The 19,612-nt window shown below is 49.9% G+C and overlaps 1 protein-coding gene and 1 long non-coding RNA gene across 6 annotated transcripts in view; one reads left to right on the forward strand and one right to left on the reverse strand.

Annotated features, from left to right (window-relative positions):
* Nucleotides 1-228: 228 nt before the first annotated feature.
* LOC147352140 (tumor necrosis factor ligand superfamily member 12-like) lies at nt 229-17,637 on the reverse strand. Of its 2 annotated transcripts, XM_086359182.1 has the most exons (6): nt 17,193-17,443; nt 16,998-17,045; nt 16,394-16,466; nt 15,579-15,614; nt 10,536-10,660; nt 9,572-10,344 (listed from the first exon to the last, which is right to left on the reverse strand). In XM_086359182.1, exons 1-6 carry the CDS (start codon nt 17,331-17,333, stop codon nt 10,060-10,062), a joined length of 708 nt encoding a protein of 235 aa, XP_086215308.1. In that variant the 5' UTR covers nt 17,334-17,443; the 3' UTR covers nt 9,572-10,059. The 2 variants fall into 2 exon arrangements, with proteins under 2 accessions (XP_086215309.1, XP_086215308.1); XM_086359183.1 differs by lacking the exons at nt 9,572-10,344; nt 10,536-10,660 and adding an exon at nt 229-500 and having other exon boundaries at nt 17,193-17,637.
* The window catches only part of LOC147352141 (uncharacterized), a 44,390-nt gene continuing 33,214 nt past the window's right edge, over nt 8,437-19,612 (forward strand). For 3 of the 4 annotated variants that reach the window (XR_015147942.1, XR_015147944.1, XR_015147943.1), the window contains exons 1-2: nt 8,463-8,825; nt 13,575-13,638. This is a non-coding gene — a long non-coding RNA (uncharacterized LOC147352141). Of the gene's footprint in view, nt 8,826-9,020; nt 9,576-13,574; nt 13,639-19,612 lie in introns of those variants that run through there. The other variant, XR_015147941.1, reaches the window with a different exon arrangement.

Consider the following 19,612-nt stretch of genomic DNA (forward strand, 5'->3'; position numbering starts at 1 on the left):
GGAAGTGGGAGAGTAGCTGGGAGACGTGGGTGAGTAGCTGGGAGAAGTGGGTGAGTAGCTCGGAGAGGTCGGGGAGTAGCTGGGTGACGTGGGGCTGTAGTTGGGGCTGGTTGGAGAGTAGGACGGAGAAGTAGGGGAGTAGGAGGGGGAAGTGGGGGAGTAAGAGGAACTCTGGGGTGTGTAGCCTCCAGGGGAGCGGGGCTCATAGGCAGGCGATGTCGGGGAGTAGCTGGGAAAATACACACGACATGTTCCTTCCAGCACTCACCTCAGAGACCAGGTCTCTGTGCTTCCACCCTCAGCCCCAGTTCTCTGTGAGGTCAAGCCTTTCCCTCCCTCCAGGGTCCACGCCAGCCCTCTCTGCTCACCTGCACAGGTTTGGCAGCGGCCCGTCCTCTCAATCACCCCCTGCCTCCGATCCATCAGCCCCCTGAGCTTGGGGCGGCCTCCCTCGGTCGTCTCTGGGTATTTATGCCGCCCTCTGTCACAGACATTCGCTTCTGTGGAAAAGAAAGGCTAATACTGAATTGAATCCCTAGTTTTCAGATTTCATGGCTGGGGAGCTCTATACCAAGGCCTCAAAGGACCCTCAACTACTTACAAAAGAACTAAGCAGGTTTATCTTGGAGTGAGAGGAGTGGGAGGTCAGTGTGTGTGATATTTGATTCTGAAAATGCCAAAGTCAGATACCACAAGTCAGAAGCTCATTCCAGTCACCTTCTGAGTGAGACAGGGCATGCAGACCAGTGTGTGGGCAGCTCTGGGCTCCACACACACTATTCATTCCTCTGGGATGAATTCTAGGCCACTGTCATCTATAGAATTTAACCACAAAAGAAATAAAGCTGCTTCAAAGGGGGAAAGAAAAGGGAAAAAATCAATGTCTTGTTTGTTTCCCAAAGCTGAAACCAAGGCCAGAATTGGGGTCCCTGGCAGGAACTTCCCCGTATGGCCACCACACCTTGACAGCTCAGGTGTGCTGCCCCAAGACATGCCTTGTCAACTCTAACCTCACCTCCTAAAGTTAGGCACTCTTTGCCTATATCCTTGTCACCTCCTCTTTCTCAAGGGCTTGGGACAGCCTGAATCCCTTCTATGTTCAGACATTTTAGGATAAGACAGAAGGAGGGAGCACTAGAGCAAAGGGTTGGTGAAAATTGTCTGGAGCACAGAAAATTTTCAGGGTGAACCCTGGAGCCTTAAGAGATGGCTTGAGGGTTTTGGCCCTTGGTGAGAATCCTGGGGAAGGTACAGCCAGGACTCAATGGGACCAATTCAGTGGAGGAAAGGGAGAGAAGGCAGAGCTCAGAAACAGGTACAACCTCAAGAAGAGACTTCTGCTCTGAGCTATTCAAGGAAACCCATGGCAACTTTTCACACACTGAAAACCAGAAACTTTAAAATTAGTTAAGCTTTGGTCCACTAAACTTGCACAGAGAATAACTCAGAAGAATTTAATAAAAGCTTCTAGTTTGAGTGTCAACTTCATGCCAGGCACTAAACATGCCTAATGTACCTTGTTTGTCTAACCCTAACCACTAACCTGCTGTAAGTGAATTCCTATCTCTTTGACATAAGAAACCTGAGGCTATATAAAGTGACTGCCCAAGGCCTCAATCTCAAGGAGCCAGCAGAAGTCAAATCCAGCTCTCTCTGATTCCAAACATATGCTCATCATCCTACGGTACTGCAGCGGAAACAATTAAACTCAAGGACACCCGGAGCACGATTCATCACAGCCAAGACAACCTAAATGCTCATCATTCATTTAGATGAATGGCTAAAGATGATGTGATACATATATATAACGGAATATTACTAAGTTATGAAAAATGAAATAATGCCATTTGCAATAACCTGAATGGACCTAAAGATAACCATATCAAGTGAAGTCAAACACAGAAAGACAAATACCATATGATATCACGTATATGTGGAATCTAAAATATGATACAGGGACTTCCCTGGTACTCCAGTGGTTAAGAATTCACCTTCCAGTGCAGGGATCACGGGTTCGATCCCTGGTTGGGAAACTAAGATCCCACATGCTGCCGGGCAACTAAGCCCATGCACGCCAACAAAGACCAAAAAGTAATAATTAAAAAAATAAAAGATTCAGCTCAGGCACTACTTCTTCCAGAAAGCCTTTACACAGCCTCCCCAGGCAGACTGGTGCCCCTGCCATGCTTCCACACCCCTCCATCACTGCACATCTCATAACACAATGAAGTTATCTACTGGGGCTTGTCTTCCTCATAGATTCTAAGCATCTCTTGGGCAGGTAGCATTCCTCTATTATCCTGATCATGTGAAACTGATCTAAACTGCTTAGGACCCTCCACTGCAGGGAAGTGCCCTCAAAGAACTTGAAAAGAGAAAGGTTGTTCCCTTATAGTCAAACCAATGATCCTCTCATAATGAAATCTGATTAGCCACTGCTGGGTTGTGGTCTACAGATACAGGGCTAAGAGGTTCTGAACATCCACAATGCTCATCCAGATGACCTGATGAAATCTCAAGGAGATAGGTCCTGTGCTGACTAAATTCACGAAGCCAGACCCCATCAGCTGCATCGTGTCTCGTGAGAAACACAACAGAAGTGTTTGCTTGCCTTGAATCAAACACAACGAAGCAGGAGCAGGCCTGAATCTGGCTTCCAGAGGTCACTAGAGACAGGCCCAAAGGAAATCACACTCAAGGCTTTTCACGCCCCTCTGCTCCAAGTCCATGCTCACCAAGGCAGCCACCTTCTAAAGACTCCCTCTGCCTCCAGGCATTGAGAGTGGGCCAGGGGCTGTCCTGGAATGTTCTGGACTAACCCCTCTACCTAAGTTATATTTTGGATTACACACAAAATACTTCAGCCCCCAATCCTTCATCCATCGGTTCGCACTGCCCATATGGTAAAGGTTTGACTTCCAAGGGCTCAACACTTCTGCTCCAACTACAATAGAGTTTTCAAAGTTCCTTTTCTTCACATGCTCTCCTTTCCAGCAAACTTATTCTCAAGGCCCAGTTCAAATGTCACCTCTTTAGAGAGCATTCTCAACTCTTCCTAGCCTTATCTACACCCCAGCAAAGTTCTCAGCCCAACGTTAATTACTTGTTTACACATCTGTCTCTCCCACTGGACTGTAATCCTTGAGGGCAAGGATCACGTTTCATTTGTTTGGTAAAGTAACCAGCACAGGGTAGGGGCTCAGTGAACACCTGCTGCATGTATAGGAAACCCCTCACTGAGTTATAAATAATCTGAGGACCAGGATAACCTTCTGATTCACCCTTGTAGCCCACACTCCACCTAAAAGAGTCTATTACTGTTTTAAATTCTTCCTGGAATAAGTTGGAGTATCAACAAATTGACTTATGCTTTCCACAGTGGACAACTGCTTTTAATGAATGGGGGCAACGCCTTCAAGTAATCAGGAGCCCACTTCCCTGGACTCTGTACAAGCTTTGCATAAAGCCTCAGCAGCAACCCTCCTTGCTTCCTTCCCCTCACTTGGCAACAGCCAAGTGTCCAACTCTTTGTGACCCCATGGACTGTAGCCTATGAGGCTTCTCTGTCCATGGGATTTTCCAGGCAAGAGTACTGGAGTGGGTTGCCATTTCCTTCTCCAGGGCATGAGTGGGTTGCCATTTCCTTCTCCAGGGCATCTTCCTGACCCAGGGATTGAACCCCGGTCTCCTGCATTGCAGGCACACGCTTTATCCTCTACGCCACCAGGGAAGCCCTTGGCAACAACAGCCAAAACCTTCCTCAAACAGCAAAGACGACTGCTGTGTCTTACAGTCAACCCAAGAGCCCTCTCTATTTCAACACATACACTACTGTCAAGACGTCTGGAAAATATTTTACCTTTAATATTGTCTGTGCCCCAATAGGCTTCTCCAGGCCTAGGTGGAACTTTGTTATTCCCTCTAAGACGAAGTATGATATAAATGGTAAGCCGGTAAGCCTTGCAGAACAAAATCAGTCTTGGAAAAGCCTACACACCAGAGATGATGCCTGTGAAATTTTGTGCACAGCCTTCCATGCTTTTCAAAAAATACAAATATATTCCCATTCTTCCATAAACGGAGCCTCATTCTACATACTGTTGAGGAACCTTTTTCTTTTTCCAGATTCCTAAACTTTAGCGGTTCACAATGCCCTTACTGCCTCACTACCTCTCACAGCCAAAAGAGATCCACTTGTTAAATACCCGGATCCAAACAACCTAGTAATGATTTACATGAGAGCAACTTAACAGCCCTTTGAAAAAACAACACACAAAAACTGAGACAAATATTATTTTAATGTATTAAAATAAAAATAACATTTTTCCTTATCCAGAATAACCACAATTACTTATGTATGACACCTGTTGCGCACCACACTTCTCAAATCTTAGAATCAGACACCACTCTTATCTCTGGTTCCACACTGATTCTTGCCCAGTATTTAGCCACTGCTAAAACCCCAGCTTCACAAAGATATGACGTCATCGAAAGGGATCTGGCGCCATCTAATGCTGAAAAGAAAGCTGCCCAATCGAGTGGTTCCCAAGGCATCAAGCAGATGAGCTCTACTTCTCCTGAAAATTTAAAAATCTCCCACTGGATCCCTGTGGGTGCTGCGGTGCCTCACGAGTTTGCCAATAGGGAGTCAGGGGACTTAACCTATTAAGAGAGTCTTATTCTATTATAATAAACCCTGGTTATTAAATAGAATTCCAGCGACTGAACTGAACTGCATTAGTAAATACTTACGTGACTTATAATTTCAAACAGTATCATTTAGAAACAATGTTGCAGTACAAATCCTTCTATGTGTATTTTTATGTACCTGTCCAACTATTCGTTCACCCATTTATTCGAGTAACTTTTACTACATGCCTATTATGTGCCAGGCACTATTTGAGATGCTGGAGGAAGAGAGGTGAATAACAAAGTCCTCCAAAATCACTGCAAATGGTGACTGCAGCCATGAAATTAAAAGACGCTTACTCCTTGGAAAGAAAATTATGACCAACCTAGATAGCATATTCAAAAGCAGAGACATTTCTTTGGCAACAAGGGTCCGTCTAGTCAAGGCTATGGTTTTTCCAGTGGTCATGTATGGATGTGAGAGTTGGACTGTGAAGAAGGCTGAGCGTCAAAAATTGATGCTTTTGAACTGTGGTGTTGGAGAAGACTCTTGAGAGTCCCTTGGACTGCAAGGAGATCCAACCAGTCCATTCTGAAGGAGATCAGCCCTGGGATTTCTTTGGAAGGAATGATGCTAAAGCTGAAACTCCAGTACTTTGGCCACCTCATGCGAAGAGTTGACTTATTGGAAAAGACTGATGCTGGGAGGGATTGGGGGCAGGAGGAGAAGGAGACGACAGAGGATGAGATGGCTGGATGGCATCACTGACTCGATGGACGTGAGTCTGAGTGAACTCCGGGAGTTGGTGATGGACAGAGAGGCCTGGCGTGCTGCGATTCATGGGGTCGCAAAGAGTCCGACACGACTGAGCGACTGAGCTAACTCACTGAAATTTACATTCTATTCAGGAAGTAAGAAACAAAAAAAACGAATCCTTTCAAGTACTGACCAGCTATGAAGTAGAATAAAGTCAAGACGGGGTTAGAGAATGCAAAAAGATGCTACTTAAATAGGGTGGTTGGAGATCAGCGGCTACGACATCTGAGCAGAACACATACTGACATAAAGGAACAGACCTGCTGAGGTCTGAGCAATGTTCTTCTAAGCAGCAGGAACAGTGAATAATAAAATCCCTGAGGCAGGAATGAGCTCCTAGTTCTGGATCAACCAGCAGGTCGGAGAAGTTAAAGAGCAAAAAGGAGATTTGGAATGAGATGGAGAGGTCAGCAGGGGTCAGAAAGCACAGGCCCTCACAGAACAGAGTAAGGAGTCTGGATCCTTTGAAGAGAATTCCATGCAGGGGAGAGATACGATTAAAAGATCTCTCTAGCTGCTTTGCAAACTCTAACAGAAATAACTAGGGTCTGGGACTACCGTGGCACCCCGTGGGAAAGACGATGGTGGGGTGAACCATGGTGGCTGAGCCAGTCATGAATGATTGGATTCCACCACATTTTGAAAGGCAGAACAAACAGACTGGCAGACAGACTGAGCAGAGGCTGGGAGAAAGGGAAGAGTCAAAAAGATGGCTTTTGGGTTTAGGGCGGGAGCCACTGGAGGCACTGTGGAGCCCTCCCTGCTTGCTGACCCAGGCAAGACTGGGGCAGGGACATACTTGAGGAGAGACATTAATAGTCTTTTATTTAAGGATAAATGTTTAGAAGTGCAGCACTGGGCCAAATAATATGCATATTAAACAATCCATACTGTCAAGACTGTCCTCCAAGAAGGTTATACACCAATCTATCCCTACCAAAAATTGTGTAAGCATGCCTATTTCCCAGTGCTTTTGTCAACAGGGGAAAATCAGGTAAGAAAAAAAAGTTTGTGTTTAATTTGCATATTTCTATTAGTAAGTTGAATATTTCTATTGGCCATTTGTAGTACTTCTACGCACTGCCTATTCCTATCCCTGATCCTCTTATCTAGATTTGTGCCTTCCTGAGTTCTAAGTGTTCCTTATACATTAAGGAACCTAACCTTGTCCCTCACGTTGCAAATATGGTTTCCCAATCTGTTTTTCAGCTGTTCATGGTGTCGCTGACAAACAGAAGTGGCTCTTATCTTTAAGTTTGCCTTGCTCTTCTTTGTAGATAAAATGCTTAGCTGGGTGCCTATCACATAAGAGGCACTCAATAAAATTTACCCATAATTCACTCATTCCTTCTAAGGATTTTCCCCTGGTATCATCCTCCAAAAGCTGTCTATACTTTTTGAGTGCTTTATAGTTTTGCTTTTTAGACGTCAACCTCACTCCATCTGGAATGTATTCTGTGTGGTCTGAGTTCAGGATGTTCTAATTCCTGACACAACTTTCCTATAGCTGGGCCCCTGCCTCTAGCAAAATTGTCTCCATCACAGAGCTATTCAATTCCATTCTTTCCAGCTCGCTGGCTTCCTCCAGTTCATTCCACAAAGGAGTCGGATTCGCCCATAGCCCTCCCTCCTCCCTGGTCCCTCCTGCTTCCACTCTTAGTCCTCCCCAGTCAGTTCTTCATACAACAATCAAACTAGTCATTGTTTTTTAAATGTAAATTTGATATCCCTCTCCTGCTTACAAATTCTCCAATAGCTTCCAATCGAAAACAGAATGAAATCTGGATTCCTTACCATGATTTACGATATCCCACCCGGCCTGCCCCACCTCATGTGTCTTCAGGAATGGTTTAATAATACTCTCTTTCTCACCACTAAACCCCAGCCACCCTGGTCACTTTTCAGCTTCCAGGGTACACCCTCCCTCAGGCCCTTTGCACTTATTCTTTCTTCTGCCTGAAAAGCTCTTGTCCGAGAACCTATGGCCTAGGAGACTGGCTGCTTCTCATTATTCGGGTAATGTCATCTCAGGCCTTTCCAGTGACACCACCCCATCTAAAGAAGCCTCACCTCATTCATTATCCATCGCATAACACCATTTCACTTTATTCAAGGCACTTGCCCTTAACAGAATTATCTTGTTCATTTATTCGTGTTTATCGTCTGTCTTCCCTGGCCCTTCTCAAAGAAAGTGCTCTAGATTCTAGAAGATAGGGTCCTCATCTTTTTCAGTTCTGTATCCCCAGCATCTGTTCTGCCTATTGCGTAGCAGGTACTCAGTTAATACTTGTAGCAGGGGGAGGGAAAAAAATTGGGGGCTCAACTTCTCATCCAAACTTGTAAAGACCTCTTAGCATTCGTGTCATCTCATTTAACGTTGGTGTCTGGGGTGTGGAGCCAATCACCCCCACTTCTTTCCCTCCTGCTCACCCTCCAGCCCCTCCTGTTGCCAGGCCCCCAGCTCGGACACAGCACTAAGTTTGCTGACCCCCAAGGAAATTTAACTCTGGCTAGCCAAAGCTGGCGGAGAAGGCAATGGCACCCCACTCCAGTACTCTTGCCTGGAAAATCCCATGGACTTGCATGGAAAATACCATGGACTGGTAGGCTGCAGTCCATGGGGTCGCTAAGAGTCGGGCACGACTGAGCGACTTCACTTTCACTTTTCACTTTTATGCATTGGAGAAGGAAATGGCAACCCACTCCAGCGTTCTTGCCTGGAGAATCCCAGGGACAGAGAAGCCTAGTGGGCTGCCATCTATGGGGTCGCACAGAGTCGGACACAACTGAAGCGACTTAGCAACAGCAGCAGCAGCAGCAGCCAAAGTTGGACCCAGCACTGCCTTGGCGCCACTAACCCATCCGGTCCCCTTGGGCAGGAGAAGTGCCAGGTTTCCACGGCTACCGTCAAGCCCCGCCCCCAACGCGGGAGGGAGGAGTAGTGGGAGGACACCAGTTCTTCCGGACTGAGGACTCCGAACTGCACGCTCTTGATGGTGCGCAGCGGGCATGCGCTGCCCCAGGAGCGGGGGCCACCCCCCGTGCATGGTGGACGCAGGCGCGCTGCGCAGGCGCAAACCTCAGTACAAAAAGCCTGCGCCGCCTCCACTTAGGCGCTCAGACCTCGTCCGGGCGGCGGCTGGGGAGGATCTCCCCGGTTTGTGAAGAAAAAGCTGGAGGAGGGAAAGGTCGGGGAGGGAAGGAGGCGGGGGAACGCTAAGGGGTGAAAGGAGCTCTCCTCCGACCTTCCGGAGATGTTTCTGTCTCCCCAAAAGAGAAAAATGAGGAAGGGAAAGGAAAAGGCTTCGGGGGAAGAAGAGGAAAAAGGGAAACCGAGGGTGAAGGGCGGAGAGTGGAAGACCCTCGCGCCCAGGCACAGGTGAGATCTCCGGGGCAGTCTGCTCACCGTGACTGAAGGTAGGGGAGGAGAGGGGGTCAGTGGGGAGGAGAACCAGGGTCGGGGAAGCAAGGAACTGGCTGAGTTCCGGGGTTAAGGGCAGGCCGGGTGTGTTGGAAGGAGGCCTGCACTACTCTCTCTGCTGAACTTGGCAAGCGGGACTTCCTGTTTCCCCAGAAACGCTCTTACATAAGGCTCTGGACAAATGAGAAAGAGACAGCCGGAGCGCCCCACCACTGTAGGACTCCTGCCTGGACCCTGGGGCGCAGCTTCCCGTGTTCCTGGGCCCTAGTGTCCCACTTCCTGACCCTGAGCCCCCACATCGCGCCTGCTTCCCTGCCCACCCCCCGCTTCCCCGCTCCCTGCGCCAAGTCCCAGCCTAGGCTGGTGCCAGCACCTGCTGCAGGTGCCCAGGCTGCCAAGGGAAGGGCCGCTGCTCCTCCCAGCCCAGGGATTCCCCACAGGAGGAAGCCCGCCTCCTAGGTAAATCAGGCCACTTCTGCTGGACCTTGGGCAGAGAATTGATTTTTTTCCCCCCTGGCAGTTTGCCTTTTGATTCTCTTCTCCTGCCTGGGGCTTCAAGGCACATAGGTCTCCGTGCCCAAGCCTGGATGTCGACCTGGAATTCAGGTGACCGTCGCCCCCACCCCCTACCTCCCAGACCCCCCCTTCCATTGGCCCTCAGCTACCCTGAGGATACCCCCTAAGCCCCAATAAAGAGAGAAACCATGACTTATTCTCTTTAGTATCCACTTATCAACATTTAGTCCCAATAATAATAAAAATAATATCTGTTTTAAAAATCCACAGGGAATTATCAGGGGAGGAGCCTGTCCTGGTCTCTGACCCCTCACATTGGGGAACTCCTGGCCTAGTCCCTGTCTCTCTGGCATCCGGCCCCTCTTAGTGGCTGAAGAGGGGGTATGGAGGACCCATCATCACCCAGAGTACAGTCAACACAGTGTCCTGGGGGGCTGCAGCCAGGGTTGGGGAGTCAGGAGATAAATGGGGCTGGGGAGCTAGTGAGGTGGAGAGCTGGAGGTGGGAAGAGCTGGGAATATTTGCATGGCATGGACCTCACGTGAGCCCTGGCAGCCTTCATTGGGGGAGCGGGGGAGAGCCAGGTCTGGGGGAGGAGCAGCTCAGGGTGGGGCAGAGGGGACAGGGGTGCTCAGAGAGCGGCCGTGGGGACAAGCCACCTGGAAACCATGGCCCTTCAAAGAACTTGGAAGAGTCCAAAGTAGGTGAGGAAGGGGGCAGCCTTGAGTTGGGTCTGGGGGAGGGTGCGGAACCACAGGGAGGATCCTGGCCGCAGGCGCAAGAGCCCTGACACTTGGCAGAGACGCAGGCGCAAGAGCCCTGACACTTGGCAGAGACGGAGCTGGGGCCCAGGGGAACTGGCCGCAGTGGCCGAGAATTCCTCCAGGCAGCGCAGGGCCAGCGTGTCATCCACCAGCAAGTCCAGCTTCAGGTAGACAGCCTTCCCCTCATCAAAGTGCACCTGGGGGGGCAGGGGAGGGGCGGAGTCCAGGCCTCTGCTGGCCCTGGGCTTCATCTCAGGTGTCCTTAGAGGCCCAAGGCTCCTCTCAGCCCAAACCCCACGCTCCCCTCTCCACCTTTAACCTGCCCCCAACCTGGAAGCCCAGCCCTTCTTCAGTTCCGGCTTTACCCGTGGAGCCAGGTGGGGCTTACCTGACAGTACAGGTAGTACAGCCCAGCCCGGGTGACCGTAAATTGCCCGGTCTGGCAGTCATAGCGCAGGGGGTTGGAGCTGTTGATTTTGGCCTCCTCCCAGCCACTCACCGTCCCGTCCACACCTGAATGTGGGTGTTCAGAGACAGGGGGAATTCCCTCTATAGAACCTTCTCACACTGGCCAGTGAGACACTGAGTTTATAAACCTTTGGGCCCACTTTACCCAGAAGATATCTAGGAGGCCCGGGACAAGGGAGGAGCCACAGCCTAGGGAGCTGGGAGTGTGATACGAAGTTAGGGGAAGAAACCCGACCTAGAGGACTAGAATGATAGACAGCAAGTTCTCACCAGCTGCTTCTGGAGACAGGAAAAGGACTCAAGAAGCACGGGGGCTTTTATAGGTTGTGTCTGCACCATTTGCTCTTTTACTTGGAGAAGGTATGCATGCATTACTTAAATCATATATAACATGGGTTATTAAAATAAAAAATCAAAAGGGAAAAATATAAAAACAAAAAATTAAAAATAATAAAATGGTACCCAAATCTCCATTAATGAATGGATAAGGAAAATTGTGTTAAGTCCATACAATGGGATATTACTCAGCCATAAAAAGAAATGGAGTACTAATGCATGCTACAATGTGGAGGAAACATGAAAACGCCATGCTAAGTGAAAGAAGCTAGTCACAAAGGATCACGTGTTCTATGACTGTCCAGGTGGCGCAATGGTAAAGAATCTGCTTGCCCATGAAGGAGACACAAGACATGGGGGTTGGATCCCTGGGTCTAGAAGATCCCCTGGAGTTGGAAATGGCAACCCACTCCAGTATTCTTGCCTGGAGAATCTCATGGACAGAGGAGCCTGGAGGGCTGCAGTCCATGGGGTCACAAAGAGTCAGACATGACTAAGCGACTGAACACGCATGCACATGAAATTTCCAAATAAACAAATACACAGAGACAAAAAGTACATCAGTGGTTGCTTAGGGCTGGAGGGGATCAGGGAAATACAGTGTGGTGGGTGAAGCATACAGGGTTTCTTTTTGAGGTAATGAAAACTCTAAAATTACTGTAGTGATGATCATACAATTCTGTGACTATACTAAAAGCTTAACTGTACATTTTTAAAAGGTGAATTGTATAGTATGTGAATTATATCTCAATAAAGCCGTTAACAATAACAAAACTAGAGTAAAGGTAATTGCAAATTGTAAAGAAGACAAATAATCAAATGACAAAGCAGGGTCTCAAGTGACTTCACAGTCCTCCATGAGCCGCCCCTGTTTACCTCTCAGATCTAATCTCACACATTCCTCCAAGTCACAAGACTCCAGGCCCTCAGGCCCACTTTCTGTTCCTGCCAGGCACCAAGCTCACTGTTTCCACAGGGTTTTTACTGCTCTTGCCTCCCCCCAGGATTCCTCCCTCCCTTCAGTCAGTCTGGTCACTCTGAGTGACCTCCCCAGGCCTCCCAGTCTGAAATATTAATAGCTAGTCTCCATTAAACTCTCCACTCACCGCATCTCTCTCATAGCAGTCACCAAGGACAGAAATCATCTTTATTTCCTTCTGTGATAGTTTGGGGTCTGCCTCCCCCAAGGAGCAGGGGAATTGGTCTGATTATCGCACCCCAGGCCCTGCAGCTGGGCCTGCTCTGAGCACACACCAAGCACATGCTGGTGGGAAGAAAACAGAGGGGAGGAAGAGGCTGTAGAGGCAGCTGTCTCTTGTTTGGGTCCACAGGCTGCTCTCCGGGGCTTCCAGCACCTCATCTCAGTAGCCTGGGAAGCTTCCTTCCCGGCACCCCCATCTTTTGCCTGCCCCGGGGTGCTCTCCTGGTTCCTTTCTCAAGAACATAATGCTCACAGGGCATTTTCATCCCTGCCTATGGGTTGCCTTGGCTTTTATTTTGCAAGACTCCAGTCTGAGTCTCCAGCTCTGCCCCTCCTGACACTGCTCCCTGCCTGCCATTAGAGTAACCTCCCCATGCTCCCCACTGCAAACTCACCTAGACCAAAACTGAGCCTGACCCCCCCCCAACCCCAAATTTGCTTGACCGTCTGCATTCCACAATGGGCTCCTGGTCCTACCTCTTGTCAAGCACTCAAGCCTCTCTCTCCTTCACCAGCTTTATCCATTGATCACCAGTTCCTAGCAAGTCTGCCACCTAAGTAGCTGTCTCCGTCCCCTGTGTGTGTGGACTCGGCCATTTCTCACTGGGACTCTTTTCAGGCTCCTTCCTCTTTAGGCTCCCTGTTTCCACTGGGAGTAAACTGCCTGCTCCAGTTTACTCGCCACACTACACAGAGCCATAGTGATGTTTCTCAAATGCAGACATGAGACTGTCTCTTCCTGCTTTGACTTCAGAATAACCTCCAGACTCCAACTGTGACCTGGCTCCATATGCTTCTCCAGCCTCACCCCATCCTGCTCTTCTGGATCTGTCTCCTCAACCACATCGAACCGCTTGCTCCCCGTCCTCCAGCCTCATCAGACTCTTGGCAAATTCTGGGCTTTTGTACAAGTGGCCCTGCCCCTCTGTCCATCTTATACTCACACTTGGGTGAGAGCCCATGCCTCCTTGGGGAAGAGTCCCTGACTCCATTGTAAAGTTGTCTTCCTCTGTACTGGCCATGTGTCTCTTGCTACTTTCATTATTATTCTTGTCATATCACATTGTAATTTACAAATTTAGATGCTTGCCTCCTCTCCTAGACAGCAGTTCCTTGCAAATAGGTCTGGATATTACTCAGTGTGGGCACCTAGCTGGGTCCATACAAACAGTAGCATCTCAGCTCATGTGTGCTGAGTCAACAAATGAGTAAATGTCTGGGTAACTGCTAAAATAATGGTCCAGTCAGAAGGGAGGAAAGCTGGCCTGAGGCATGAAGAGTAGGGGAGAGAAGGAGAAAGGGCATTCCTGGCTAGGGAACTAGTTTGAGCTGGTTGTGGCTAAGGGCATGGTGTGCCTGAGACCATGGTATCACTAAATTTCATTCTTTACTGCCCGGCAATCCCCCTTTTTTCCCTGCTAGGCTTGCTTTTCACCGTCCCTCCTGCCCATCTCCCTCAATCTCCAGAGGACCCCGAAGGCATCAGGTAAGGGCTACCTTTTGTCTTCCCACCCAAACCACAAACCGACTTGTTCTCGTGGTCACCGCTGACCCTCTTACGGAGATGAGATGACACGTCCCGTCCCTTTCTTCCTTCTGGAGTCCACCCCCTCCCACCTCCTTGGATGCTGCCTGCAGGTTCCCCCACCCCTGCACTGGCAATCGCCTCTCACTCAATGTCTGCAACACAAGCACAGATAGCTGGATTCAAATCCTGGCCCCACCTCTTAGCATCATCATGACCTGGACAGGTTACCGTCATCTCTGTAAAAAGCAGATGGCTGGATTATCTTCCTTTTAGGACTCTTTCAAGGATTAGGTGAGATTAAAACCTGAATAGGTAGCTATGATTTAGGCAGTATTGCTTAAGGACTGAACTTTTCCTGGACTCACATCCTTCTCTACCTCCTGGCCCATTTCTCTGCTCCTGTCACAGAGAAACTTCTGGAGAGAGTTGTCACTGTCTCTGATTCCTATTTCCGATTTTCTCTTAACCCAGTCCACACTGGCTTCCAACCTAACCACACCAGCCACCGCCCTTGTCAAGGTCACCAGTTGACTTTGAATGTTACTAAATGCAGCAGTCATTTCTCTGTTCTCATCTCATGTGACCACTCAGCTGCATTCAACATAGACAGCCACATCCTCCTTCTTGAAACTATGTCTTCTCTGAGACTCCAGGACACTGCCCTCCTTGGGTTTCTTCCCCTCTCTCTGGCTGCTTCTCAGTCTCTTCTGGATTCTCCCACTCTGCTCCAAGAGCCTCAGGGCTTTCCTTGTGGGGCCCCCTTCCCTCGTGGGTGTCTCATCCAGTCCTGTAGCTTTAAATACCATCCATCTGGTGATGACTCCTGACTCTACACACCCTGCCCAGGCCTGAGCCACTCACCAAGTCCAGCTAACTATTTGTGAAACTCACTTGTTTATTATTTATCCACTTAGTTATTATTAGCTCTCAAATTCAATTATTAATTTACATGCCCCCCCCAACCTGTTTCCTTCCTGGTTAACACCACTTAATAAAAGACACCATTATTCTCAAAGATGCCCAAGTTAAAAATCTAGAAGTCATTCCTTCCCCCTCGCCCCTTAATCCTGCTCCACCAAGTCCTTCTCTTCAAACTACACACTGAATCCATTTACTTCTCTCCGTCTCAGCTGCCAACCCTAGACTAAGTCACTCTCGTATCTTGGCTCCTGGCCTATCACATGGAAGGGAATTCCAGGTGAACGAACAGTATGTCCAAAGTCCAGAAGAAGCACATTGGTGGGCAGGGGGTGTCAGCCAACAAGCGTGGAGAGGGCATACGGATGTGCCAGGAAAAGAGGTTGAGACCGGAGCGTGGAGAGGATGAAAGCCAAGCAGAAAAGCAATAGAAGAATGAGAGAGATGCTTAAGGAGGCTGAACTTGGCAACACAGGTGGGACACAGTAGGGGTGGGAAAAGTCTAGAATGGAGAAGGAGCTGGAGACTTGAGTTTGAGGTTCTGAGGTCATGGTGCTGAGGCGGGGGTGGGGTGGGGATGGAAAAGAAGATCAGAGATTGGAAATATTTAGAGAAAAATGATCAGAGCACAAAAACTCTTGGAATATGGAGGGGAAAGAAGAGTGAAAAAAATCAAGGATGCTTCTTGGAGATGAGCGAGGGCTGAGGGAGAAGCCCAGCTGGTGTTTTGCTGGGGGGATCTGCCTGGTCTCTGAAAGGGGAAGGGGTCTCCCTGGGGTCCCATGTCTGAGTCACGGACAAAGTCCAGTTTGGGGAGCCAAGAGAAGCGAGCTCTAAGCATTTTCCTGAACTGGCTTTTGGAGTTTCTGATGTTGAAGGTGGGGATGGGGCTGGGAATCAAGGTTTTGGAGGGGTCCCTTGTCCAGAAGGCCAGGGCTGTGAGGGTAAGAGAAGAGCTCAGAGGCGGATCGGGGCCTCACCTGCCTGTGCTCCATCTTGTCCTGGTCGTGGGCGAACTGTAAGACACAGGAAAGGGGTGGTGAGCCATGCCCTGCACCCTGCCACCCCTTCTCCCTGGGCATGGCTCCCCATGCTGCACTTTCATTGTGGGCTGCAACTGCTCTGCGCGCCCATGGTTTCTGGCCTTTAGATGCTGAGGATCAAGGAAAGACAGATGGGCAAAGCAGTCCCCACGTCTGGGGGCTTGGTGGCCAGGAGCTACTCTCTCAGCCCCGTTCCCCCCAGTACCCTGGCATCCTTATTCTTGTTCAGTCTCCTGGTCTCAGAACCTCAGGCCGTATCTTCCTCCACAGGTATAGCCACTGATAATTTATCATCCAAAGTGGGATGCTTCTGAGCGCAAGAGGGGATTATTAATCATCACATTGAGCCCACAGGTGTAAGCCTGCAAGCCTGGACACATGGTCACAGGGTCACCCCAGTCATAAGTCTTTGCTTTTGGGGGTTTGGGCCTCTGATTCCGTACCTTGTCTTCATGAGGACCTCAGGAGCTCTCCTAACTCCTGGCCACCTGCCTTCATATTCAGGGTGGGGTCTGAGTGAGAAGCAGGTCTATGCAATGGAAGGAGCTTCAGAGGGAGGGTCAGAATTCTAGGTTTGAGTCTCTGTGACTCCGAACCCCACTTTTACTCTCTGTGCCTCAGTTTCTCTACCCATAAGCAAGGATAATGGGTTTTGCTCTGCCTGCTTCACAGGGCTGTTATGATGAGCAAAACAGACAGTGAGTCCAGAAACCACCATATGATTCCTAAGGTTGGGATAAAGGGCTGCTCACCATTTCTGCAAAGCCGAACCAGTTTCGGGAAAGGAACAGCATCCTGGCTTTCCTCGGGCTGGGGGTTCAGGTCCTAAGGGCATTAGGGCAGAGCTAAACCAGGATCTCACCAGGGACTCCAAAGACACAAGCTAAGACCCACAGGGGGCCCGTCAGGAGAGGCCCAGTCAGCAAGAGGACCGAGTCCCTCAGCCAAGAGTGGCCGAGGCCACCGGGAGGCAACTTCTTGGGGTCAGGGCTCACCCCTCTCCCCAAAACCAGCCACATCCCCCTAGTCTGCTCCCCTCAACCAGCAATTGGTACATCACACACACACGCCCACACCCAGTCAGTGTGCAAAATGAGTACACACCCTGAACACACACCCACCATCCCTCTTCCATAGCAGCCTCCTGCATCTCACACTCCCACGTCCCCCACAGCCAATAACACTTCGTACTTGGTTGACATCAAGGGGGCACAAACCCTTACACACAGTTGTCACTCATGTACCCAGGCATGAGAGGGCTGATGCACATGCCCCCCCCACACATGTCTGGCACAAGGCAGGGCACACACTTCCCATGCCGAGCAACCATGGAGCCAGCACCCACCCCCAACTCACCAGCGGGTCCGGGTCTTCCTCTGCCACCAGGTCCCTCTGGGAAGGCTCCTGCTGGGAAGGAGGCAGCGTTACCTTGTCCTTCTCCACCTGACATCTCACCCTCCACCCACCTTCCTGGCCCCCTTTCCCCTCTGCCCACGGGCCCCAGCAGATGTTCGGGACAGTCCCAGGGAGGGGTGTGCAGCCCAGCCTCACCTGGGCAAACAGCGATGCCCGACTCCCTAGGCTGACCAGGGCCAGCAGGAGGCCGAGGCAGGCCAGGCCCAGGCCCAGCACGAGCAGGGCCAGCAGGGCGGTGCCGGGCTCCGCTTGGCGCTCAATCCGCGTCTGGAGCATCTGGATCCAACCGGTGGCCACGGGCGGGGGTTGTGCCTGCCTCACCGGCCCCCCATCCCTGGACCCTAGGCATCGGGGGAGGGGGAGCCGGCGGGCGGATCTGGCCGGGGAGAGGGAGGGTCCAGGGAAACGGGGCAGGAGCTGGTGGGGGGGTGGGTAGGGGATGAGGACAGGAAACCGGACCCTGTGATTAAACTCCGAGCCGGGCCGAGCTCAGTTCACGGAGCGGGTCGCGCGCCGCTGGGCTTGCAGAGCCCAGAGCGGCTCCCGGCTGGAGGCACGCACCTCCCGAGCGCGGAAAAGCGGGGCGATGTGTGTGTGAGTGTGCAGCGGGCGAGCTGGGGTGTGCGGCTGAGCTCTCTCCACGCGGGCGGCCGGCCGGCGGGAGAGAGGGAGCGAGGGTTGAAACAGCAGAAACTCTACGCGGCCTGGGTGCCGGTGGCGGGGCGGGAGCACTGCCGCAAGTGCGGCGGGTCTAGTCCTGCCTGAGCGAGATTGCTAAATTAGGCCTGCAGGCCAAGGTGACAAGGCCACATGTGGCTGGTCTTAATATTCCCTCAGTCAACACAGTTGGAGGCCAGGGCACATTCGGATTTTAGCAGCCGCACCTAAAGACATCCTCCTCCGCAAGTAAGGAAAAGAGCTGAGGTCTGGCATTCGTGCAGGCTGGGTTTCTACTTCTTTTAGCAAATCAGTTGGTAGTTGATTTAAACCCCAGGATCCTGCACCTGAGGAGAGCAAGCTTCTAGAACTGTGCCCCGGTAGCTGTGTGCCCCCACCCCCACCCCAAGTGTGTTCCCCAAATGCAGTTCTCTGGAAACACACCAGCCACTTATGCAAATAATAAGGGTTACCTGAGCTCAGCGAGGAGTTACAAGGAGCTCAGGGAGGTCCCTTTAAATCGACCCCAGATGGAGTCCCTTGTGGGGAGCCATCTTTAGCAAAACCAAAACACCACACCTAAGCTAATTTCATGCAAAGATGGGCTCCATAAAGGACAGAAATGGTATGGACCTAACAGAAGCAGAAGATATTAAGAAGAGGTGGCAAGAATACACAGAAGAACTGTACAAAAAAGATCTTCACGACCCAGATAATCACGATGGTGTGATCACTGACCTAGAGCCAGACATCCTGGAATGTGAAGTCAAGTGGGCCTTAGAAAGCATCACTAGGAACAAAGCTAGTGGAGGTGATGGAATTCCAGTTGAGCTATTTCAAATCCTGAAAGATGATGCTGTAAAAGTGCTGCACTCAATATGCCAGCAAATTTGGAAAACTCAGCAGTGGCCACAGGACTGGAAAAGGTCAGTTTTAATTCCAATCCCAAAGAAAGGCAGTGCCAAAGAATGCTCAAACTACCGCATAATTGCACTCATCTCACATGCTAGTAAACTAATGCTCAAAATTCTCCAAGCCAGGCTTCAGCAATACATGAACCGTGAACTTCCAGATGTTCAAGCTGGTTTTAGAAAAGGCAGAGGAGCCAGAGATCAAATTGCCAACATCCGCTGGATCATGGAAAAAGCACGAGAGTTCCAGAAAAACATCTATTTCTGCTTTATGACTATGCCAAAGCCTTTGACTGTGTGGATCACAATAAACTGTGGAAAATTCTTCAAGAGATGGGAATACCAGACCACCTGACGAACCTTTTGAGAAACCTGTATGCAGGTCAGGAAGCAACAGTTAGAACTGGACATGGAACAACAGACTGGTTCCAAATAGGAAAAGGAGTACGTCAAGGCTGTATATTGTCACCCTGCTTATTTAACTTATATGCAGAGTACATCATGAGAAACGCTGGACTGGAAAAAACACAAGCTGGAATCAAGATTGCTGGGAGAAATATCAATAACCTCAGATATGCAGATGACACCACCCTTATGGCAGAAAGTGAAGAGGAACTAAAAAACCTCTTGATGAAAGTGAAAGAGGAGAATGAAAAAGTTGGCTTAAAGCTCAACATTCAGAAAACTAAGATCATGGCATCTGGTCCCATCACTTCATGGCAAATAGATGGGGAAACAATGGAAACAGTGTCAGACTTTATTTTTCTGGGCTCCAAAATCACTGCAGATGGTGACTGCAGCCATGAAATTAAAAGACGCTTACTCCTTGGAAGGAAAGTTATGACCAACCTAGATAGCATATTCAAAAGCAGAGACATTACTTTAGCAACAAAGGTCCGTCTAGTCAAGGCTATGGTTTTTCCAGTGGTCATGTATGGATGTGAGAGTTGGACTGTGAAGAAGGCTGAGTGCCAAAGAATTGATGCT

Source organism: Bos grunniens, chromosome 19, assembly GCF_055505025.1.
Source record: "Bos grunniens cultivar Pamir isolate PY7600 chromosome 19, Bosgru_T2T1.0, whole genome shotgun sequence".
NCBI lineage: Eukaryota > Metazoa > Chordata > Mammalia > Artiodactyla > Bovidae > Bos > Bos grunniens.